Genomic DNA, 9157 nt, shown 5'->3' with positions numbered 1-9157 from the left:
ACAAGAAGCCAAATATATTTCTGTTTACTGATCACAGCTTTGTTAACTGACCGGTTTGCAGTTGAGTTCCTCTTTTTGTATAATTCTACTGCCATCTTCCAAGAGTTACAGTAACTTGTCTGCAGGCATGACGCTCAGAATCTGCTTCTGGTCCGCTGCCTTTCTCCTCCTCTGTCTTTCTATCTCTCTGTATCTGTTCTGTATATCTGTGTCTGTCTGTATGTCTGTCCGTCGGTGTACAGTAAGTTGTCTTGTTGGAAGAATCACTGCCTGAAAAAATAAAAAAGAAGTTTTCACATCAACCAAAGGGGATTTGAAGGCAATCGGACATGTGACGTAACATTCATTTGGAAATGTGTGGCAAAACAAAGTAACCGCTGTAAAAAAAAAGAAGAAAATGCTGTAAAAATTGGATTGCTTGTGTAAAAGTCTGTATAAAATTGGATTATTTGTTTGAACTGAGGCAGTGTAACACCAGTGTACACTCACACCTATGCATGCTCGTTGGACGGTTGTGTCACAGGATGGTTCTTCCACGTGGTTCCCCTCTCTCTCTCTCTCTCTCTCTCTCTCCTCTTCTGTCACAACTCTGTTTCTCTTCCTTTTTCCTGCACGACAGAACCTCCTACACCCCCTCCAGAGCCTTTACCTGTCTCCTCTTCTTTTCCTCTGGTGGAGAAAGAGCAAATAAACAAACCGACAAATGGCATTTTGTGTGGATATCTTTACCAGAGTGTGAATAATTAGATTCTCACACGTTCACCTCTTTCTCTCTAGAGCCCCAACACATGTGATGCTTCTTTTTTTAACCCACATTTGGTGGCAGATGGTGTTTCTGGTCAGCTCGTCGGTGCTCGTCACACAAAACGGCAATCAGCAGCGTAATCCTGCTCCGAACACACCCTCTCCCGTCCTTATCAGGGATTTAATGCCAGGAGATATTAACCACAACATGCACGCCTCCTCAGTGAGCAATAGCTGCTTATGTGTTCAAGCAGAGACTGAATCACACTGTTGACCTTGACAGCACAAATATGTTTTCTATGCTCAGAGAAATTCTCTTTTCAAGCCTGTTTCGCTTGTGAGTTTTCCACCCGCGCTGTCGGTGCGTCGGTCCTCCGCTGAAATATCTCAACATGTATTGAATGGATTGCCGTGACCTTTGGTGCACACGTCCACTGACCCCTTCAGGATGAATTGTAACACGTTTGGTGTTCTTCTGACTTTTAATATAGAGACACCATAAGGTTAAAAATGTTGTTGTTTGCGACTAAGAGGGCGTTCTGACTTAAAACAGCTGAAATACTAACAGATGAGTGAATTTGAAGGCTTATAAGATGCTAATCTTTTTATCTAAATGACTGCTAGCTAAACAGGAGAAATACAGCGTTCATGTTACAAAGTCATCTACCAGGGATGGGTGCTTGCAAGTACTTGATTGGCCACTTTAATGCTTTGGTGGATTTTTACCTTTGGGTCGGTCTGCACGCAGCTACTTGCAGAACTCACATTCCCATCAGCCTCAGCTGTTGTGCTACTGTAATCAGCACGTGTTAGCATGTTAGCATGCTGACATGTTAAAGTAGAGGTGAACCTGCTAAACGTCATCGTGTTGCATGCCGACTTCAAATTACTGTAGTTTTTTCTTCTAATCATCATTTTTATTGTGGTAGAATATTCAAATAAGCTAGTAAACAATTTTAATATTTATTATCTTTAAAAATTACAGACTGGTAATAATGATTTGAGTATTTACCGTACAGCAAATATCTGATAAATCTAAGTTATAATTTAAAATGAACCTCAATCAGTAAACTTTAAAATGCATGATCTCTTTGACATCTCGTCAAATGAATTAAGTCTTCATGTTATTTCATTATAATACAATACATTGCTGTCAGTTAATCTTCTGATCAAATATACTTAATGAAATTAACAGACATGTTGATATATGATGAGCTACATTCAACATTCCCAAGATATGGATGTACATTGAATATTTGTCCATCTGCAGTTCAAAACACAGGAAGGCACCTGAGATTCTGAGAGTGAAAAAGTGAGACTGAGTAGAAAAAAGAATCCTGCACTATAAGTTCCAGGAGCTTCGTGTGCTTGTCCTGCTCGCTGAGAGCTGAATGTGTGTGTGGGCTGCAGGTGAGCCCGACTCCTCCACCCAGAGAGCAGGAAGTAAAAAGTATTTTCTTTGAAAGCCAGTCTATATGGGCTCATCCGACTCCTCGCTCTCCCTGTCCTCCTGCAGGGAGGAGAGGGTGAGGACAGGGCTGGAGGGTGACACAGGGGAGGCAGGAGGGGAGGAGGTCGAAGGTGACGCCGGCTCCTGTGAAGCACCGTCAGCTCCTCCGGTGCTCCCGTCGCTGCCGGGGGAGGAGGGAGCAGCGTCACACCCGGGAGCTCCCCTGGAAGACGACGCCGTCCCTCGGAAATCCTCCTTGGACTCCTTCCTCACCAGCTCCCCGTCCCTCCTGCTCCCCTCCCCCCACAACTCTCTGTCCCGAGTGGGGGAGGAAGGGGAGGACGAGGGATGCTTCTTGGCTTTCCTGCTGGCGTCTCTGAAGCTGGCCAGAGGGGGACGAAGCCTCACCCCGCTGCGCGTTGAGCCCTCTATAGCTTTCTGTAACTGTTAGAAGAGAGAAGAAACGTGTTGAATGCAGGAACACGTGCGCCCAGGGCGGCGAGATGAGTTGAGGGGGGGGAGGGGTTAATCTAATAACTGCATGAATCAAAGCGTAACACATGATGCACCCTGCGACAGAAACAACATGAGATCATCACAGCTCGCTGTCATGCCGCATCACAGCATCACAGCATCACAGCAGGAGAGGTGACGAAAACATGCAGATAAAGAAAAACAAGAAGTGACTTTACCTCTTTCAGAGCCACGACACCCACCAGCTTTCCAATACTGGTGACATAAGCATGACTGAGGCCCAGCAGGGAGAACAGAGTGTGGGTCTGTGTAACGAGAGACAGGAGGACATGATGCAGTCAGTGTTCCATGTATTGTAGTGTGACAGTGTTCTGCCTGCATGGCTGCACTGTTCCTCGTAAACAATGTGTCCCGCAAAGACGGAATATATGGAGAAATATACAATGAGTCACAGCGAGCAATTCAAGAGTCAGGATTCAAAGCTTTGTGGTCGAATGGACAGAAAACAGCACTTCCACACAGCATTGCACTTCCATAAGTACGGGGACTTTATACAGGTTCCAAAACCACTAGATCCATTTCCCTTTTCTTTATGTGTTATTTCTAAACCCTGAAAGCTTCCTCTGGAGCCACAGAAGACTTTATTTAACCCTTGAACTGTAGAAAAAAGAAGAAAGTTATAGCAGAATAATACAAACAGAACAAAGAAGTAATCAGACAAGAATAAAAATATGTTTTTAAATCCGCTGCTTTGAAATATGGAAGGGTCATGGCCCACGACTTCTAGTTGCATAATCAGTGTATTTAAATGATCTTTGCACGTGACGTCACGTCAGCCAGGTGACTTTACCTTGTGCAGAGAAGTCCTCTCCACCAGCTGAAACGGGGAGGGGTCGATACGTATCTGCTCCATGTCGATTGGTTTATCCAGCTCTTCCTCTTCCCACGCTTTAATCTGCATCAGCCAATCACAAGGTAGAGAGAAGGACTCAGAACATACAGAGTTTATAATTATTGGTGTCATTGTTGGCTGCGTGGAAGCTGATAAGGTTCAGTACCTCCTCTGGGGACATGGTGTCCATCAGCGTCGGATGCATGGTCTCCTGAGGAAAGAGCAAAAGACACCGTGTTTATTTACCTTCATGTATGCATCGTATCAGAACCTTCATGTATGAATTGTGTCAGAACCTTCATGTATGCATCGTGTCAGAACCTTCATGTATGCATCGTGTCAGAACCTTCATGTATGCATCGTGTCAGCTCTTTCATGTATGCATCGTGTCAGAACCTTCATGTATGCATCATGTCAGAACCTTCATGTATGCATCGTGTCAGCTCTTTCATGTATGCATCGTGTCAGAACCTTCATGTATACATCATGTCAGAACCTTCATGTATACATCATGTCAGAACCTTCATGTATGCATCGTGTCAGCTCTTTCATGTATGCATCGTGTCAGAACCTTCATGTATGCATCATGTCAGAACCTTCATGTATGCATCGTGTCAGCTCTTTCATGTATGCATCGTGTCAGAACCTTCATGTATGCATCATGTCAGAACCTTCATGTATGCATCGTGTCAGCTCTTTCATGTATGCATCGTGTCAGAACCTTCATGTATACATCATGTCAGAACCTTCATGTATGCATCGTGTCGTGCTCCTGCCGTCAGATTAGCGATGTTGCCTCGAGATGCCATGTTGGACTGATGGCCCCTTCTGAGCTGCCGCTGCCAACTCGACAGCAGAAATGCTCCTTCAAGCTTTAGGGGTCAAAAATGATGAGCATGTGAGGTTGATGTTACCTGAGTTTCAGTCTGGCCCGACAAAGACGTGGAGGAGAAGAGTCTCTCAAGGGCCCTCCTGACAGATGGCAGCTTGCTCTTGTCTGAGGAAATGGCAAAATTTAATTCAACTTTATATATATATATATAAAATCACATTTCATACATACATGCAGCCCTTCAGTGCTTCACATGGTAAGATTTAAAAAGAAATAATAACACATTCCTGCGTCTCTCATGAGAGTCAGCGTTGCATATTCATAAATATACATCTGCGTGTGTTTGTGTGGGTGCTAAGTTTGTTTTTGTGTGTGTTTATGAGCGTGTGAAATTAATGTTCATGTGTGTGTTTTGTGTGAGCCAGTGTGTGTGTGTGTGTGTGTGTGTGTTTTGTGTGTGTGAGGCCTTACAACAATATAGTCCTGTCCCGTAGCACAAGGTTAATGATAAAATCTGACCCGCTCACTGACAGATAGATCAGGAGATTACCCCTCCCCCCCACACACACAAACTCTCCCTCCAACACACGCACACACGCACACACACACTCCACAAGCGCATGTCTCCATATGCAAACACTAATTAAGCAGCACAATAACATTTCCACGGCTCGTCCAAACACTGTTCAAGCTGTCATGTTCTAATTACGGCGTGTCGGCGAGGCCCAACGAGAAAAACAACCCAACGGTAAAACGTGTTACGACTGCGGAGGTCCTTCTGCCTCTAAAGATTTACCTGCAATCAATTATTTCACAACATGAAATGTCAAAATAAGAGCTGCATAATGTACGTTATTTATCGTCTAACAACGTCAACTTACGTGATAAACGCGGCGTGAAAGACGGCGATGCTACTCGCTGGGATCATCTGACTCACAGGAGAAAACTTTATTATTCTGTTCAAGAAAATAAAATTATTTACGTTGTTTTCTTTATTTATCGCAAGTAATATCGTAATCACGATAAATATGAAATAAAGTCCTTTAACGTTCAGCTTTCATTGTTATTACACGTTACAGGATGTGGTTTCGTAAATTATTAAATTAAATTGAACAAAGTTCAAACGTTTGATGAGAAAAACTTTAAGTCCAAAGTATTATGAACATCATGCCGCCCCCTTCTTCCTCCTCTGATGTAACGCACGATGAATCAGTCGCCGTACAAACGTTCCAACAGAATCACAAAACTAATCTTACCAGAAATTGATCGATATTGAGAACAGTTTCACACGTGTTGATCCGCTCCCTCATCTCTCCGGACGTCCTGCTGCTGCTGCTGCTGCTGCGTCTGTAATATACTCTACTTACATCTGCCCTTACCTGTGGCAGCGTGACGGACGCAGACTACCTGCCTTCATACAGTAAGGAGCGCACACACACACACACACACACACACACACACACACACACACACACACACACACACACACTAAATTGTCATCAGCTCTTAATACGGAGGGTTAGATTCTCCGTCGGGCGGTCGATCCAGCAGATTCCTGCAGCCCGATCATAACTGATACCGGGCCGGACACGATCTTAAGGTGTGAGCATAATACCTGCTGACGGAGTGGAGACCGTCAGCATTTTAACAACGTGTGGGACGGGGTGGACGACACTGTACGGCCTTCAACGTGCTCAACTGAAGTCAAACGTGTTGCTGGCAGTGAAGCTCAACCCGGCTTATTAAAGAGCTCAAGATGTACAATATATTTCACTGTGAAAGATGACAGCACATCGTTTGTCACTTGTATTCTTGTGTTTCTTGAGGTCACAGTGACCTTGACCTTTAAAACACCAGAAGAGCCGCTCGTCCTCGAGTCCAATCTGTACGTTTGTGCCACATGAAAAACGTTTATGAGCAAATATAAAGCGTGATACTGATTTATTTAGGATAGGCCGGTGTCAGCAGTAACATCGTCCTGCTGTTAGAGAAATATTCTTCACCTTTATTTAGATCTAAAATGGGTCACACACACACACACACACACACACACACACACACACACACACACAACACACACACTCTCTCTCTTAGTTCTGGCTCTTTGGGGACCAGAGTGCTGCCGGCTTCCTGTCTGCATTTATCTGGTGAGTTCAGGGACTTCAGTCGACCGTTTGTTATATTTATAACATGGGATACTTTATCACCTGCAGCCACGGCCGGCCCTGAATGTGTGCGCCGCTGCTGTCGGCTTGAAAAAAGTTTTATTTCAACAACAAGTCAAATTATAAGTCATTACAGAGATATCATGAAACACAATTACGTCGTCTCGCTTGGGAACAACCAGCTCAAACGAACTCAACCCGAGAATCTGTTTTTACATCAATGAGATTATTATAACAAACGGGATGAAATGAAACGTATGTTCTCATCTGATGACTGTGTGCATGTGGTCAGTGGAAACATGGGGGGGGGGGGGGGCCTCAGTGCTTTTTATTTAAAATATGCTTTATAATCTGGTTATTTCATTTATATTATTAATTAAATTACTATAAATCATGTTGTATCGAGATAGAAGATTGTGGCCTCATCCTGCGCAGCATGTTTTCCTGATGCATGATGGGATACACATCAACACTAAACTTAACGCCTTCCTTCCTACAATTTAACACTTTTTTAGACCTTGAATATGAAAAGCTAAATGCGAAACATTTAAAGATGAGACGTTATTAATCTGAGCTTCTCCTGCGATGACATGACAACATGTCTGCCGTGTCACCTCCATTATTATCAGTTTCTAATTCATACTTTATTATTTGCCCCGACAAGACTTTCCTGTACCTTCCTTCCCGCCTCACCTACGATTGAACTCTCGTGTGCAGCCTTTCACCTTTCTCCCTCGCTCCCCCCCCCCCCCCCCCCGCCCCCTGAAACTTTCCCTCTCACCACCCCTCGTCCCCACCCGTCCAACCCCCGCCCCTGAGGTGAAACCTTACTCGTGGATAAATTTAGCCACAGTGTGACCCAATGTTCACCGACACACTTCTCTCACGCTGTTTGTCTCTCGCTCTACTCATCTCTCCCAGGAGACCTGCTGTACAGACAGATGGAGGGCTTCGACCTTTACACACAAACAATGACACCTTATGGACAACGTTTCGCAACATTAACGTTGCGTTTTATCCTGTAACGCCGAATACTTCATCAGCTACATTACAGCCACCTCTGTACTTAATACAGACTCATCAAGCGACCGCGGTATCAGATGAAGTTTAATGGCTTAATCGTCTACATCCTGGTCATTCCAGTCTGCCACACATTTGCCAGGTGTGGCAGACTGCGCTCCATGCTGGAGTGTGTGTGTGTGTGTGTGTGTGTGTGTGGCACAAGTCAACAGAAGGGGCTTCCTCTTCGTTAAGGTCAGGGGTCAACAACAGCTGTGTGACTTGGAAGTAATTAAGACAACTTTACAAACCAAGCGAGCGAATCATTTGGTGCTTCGCAGATCAAAAGACGTCCAAGTTTCCATTTCCAGGAAGTTTCCTGGAAAGAACTGTTCAGTTAGGTACGAATTACGGGAGGACGTGTTGAGTCAACGCTAGAAGGTCGAGTAAACTCCACGACCGACATGTTGCTCCTCGTGTGAGGTTAGACCTTTCATGTGTTCTGACTTCAAGTTAACTGACTGCAATCATTAACAGTGTCGCCTGCTTTGCAGTCCGTGCACAGCAGGTCAGCTGACACCAACAACGCAAACAAAAGGTTTCCAATAATAAACTAATCATCATTTGGATTTAAATACATTTCTTTACTTAGAATTCTTATTTCATTTCTTAATTTCCAAAACCACAGGTGACTGTGCAGCCCTGTTTAACCCCCTGTCGTCCAGTTTTACCCTCAACGCATTCTGAGAACACGAATCTCACAGACGTCCGTTGCAACGTCGAAGCCTCCGTGTGCATCTGTGGAGATTTCTCCAGCTAACGCATCAACCTGAAGATAACCTCAGCCACATCCTCCTGCGGATCAATAACAAACGGTATTAGGAGGATCCATTAACAGCTCTACACACACTCTCTCGTTTCCTCTTGTCCCACACGCAGCTTTCACACCTGAGACGTGAGACTTCTCAGTTCAACATTAAGCCGTGTGTGATTAATTGAGACTTCTTATTTATATCTGACCTGTGGGCCCACGAGCGGCTCCAAGAGGGAATTAAGAGCTTTGTTTTGGGCAACCGTCCATCGTCTCAGAGACGAGGAAGGGAAAGAGACAACAGTGACGCTTGCTCCTCCTCCGACACATGTATAAACACCTCAGCTGCTGCGACCCCCGTTTGCTCATGTGTCCGTCATTCTCTCGTCTTATAAGTCACAGAAAATGCCCTGAACGCGTCATCGCAATGCTTCAAATCAAAAATGCTGGAAGAAAACAATCTGATGTCATTTATGTCCAGAGAGCAGGTGCGAGTCAACGGCAGACATGATGCTTGTGAGAGGAACGACCATCGTCCTGGATGAGCATTTAAACAGATGTGACATGACTTCATTTCAACGCGAACATCTAACCTGTCTGCTCAGGTTTCCTGTATATCGGTATTTATATCCACCAACACATGAAAAACAGCAATGACTGTACAAGGCTGCAGCTCGAGGAGGCGTGCAGGTCGACGGGGTCACCGAGAACAAACGTACACGAGGATATAATCTGGGTATTGCACAGAAACAAATAGCAAGAGATTTAATTTTTGCAGGGATGACTCCAT

At 44.6% G+C, this 9157-nt stretch overlaps 1 protein-coding gene across 1 annotated transcript; it reads right to left on the bottom strand.

The window, feature by feature from the left end:
* Positions 1–1693: 1693 nt before the first annotated feature.
* LOC115021532 (chloride channel protein 2-like) lies at positions 1694–4556 on the bottom strand. Its single transcript, XM_029452038.1, has 5 exons — positions 4475–4556; positions 3727–3771; positions 3519–3623; positions 2887–2973; positions 1694–2638 (listed from the first exon to the last, which is right to left on the bottom strand). The coding sequence occupies exons 2-5, from the start codon at positions 3763–3765 to the stop codon at positions 2216–2218; spliced, it is 654 nt and encodes a 217-aa protein (XP_029307898.1). The 5' UTR covers positions 3766–3771; positions 4475–4556; the 3' UTR covers positions 1694–2215.
* Positions 4557–9157: the final 4601 nt, after the last annotated feature.

This window comes from Cottoperca gobio, chromosome 16 (assembly GCF_900634415.1).
Source record: "Cottoperca gobio chromosome 16, fCotGob3.1, whole genome shotgun sequence".
In the NCBI taxonomy this organism is placed as follows: Eukaryota; Metazoa; Chordata; class Actinopteri; order Perciformes; family Bovichtidae; genus Cottoperca; species Cottoperca gobio.
The sequence above is the reverse complement of the archived record's forward strand: the minus strand, read 5'-3'. Positions and strand labels throughout refer to the sequence as shown.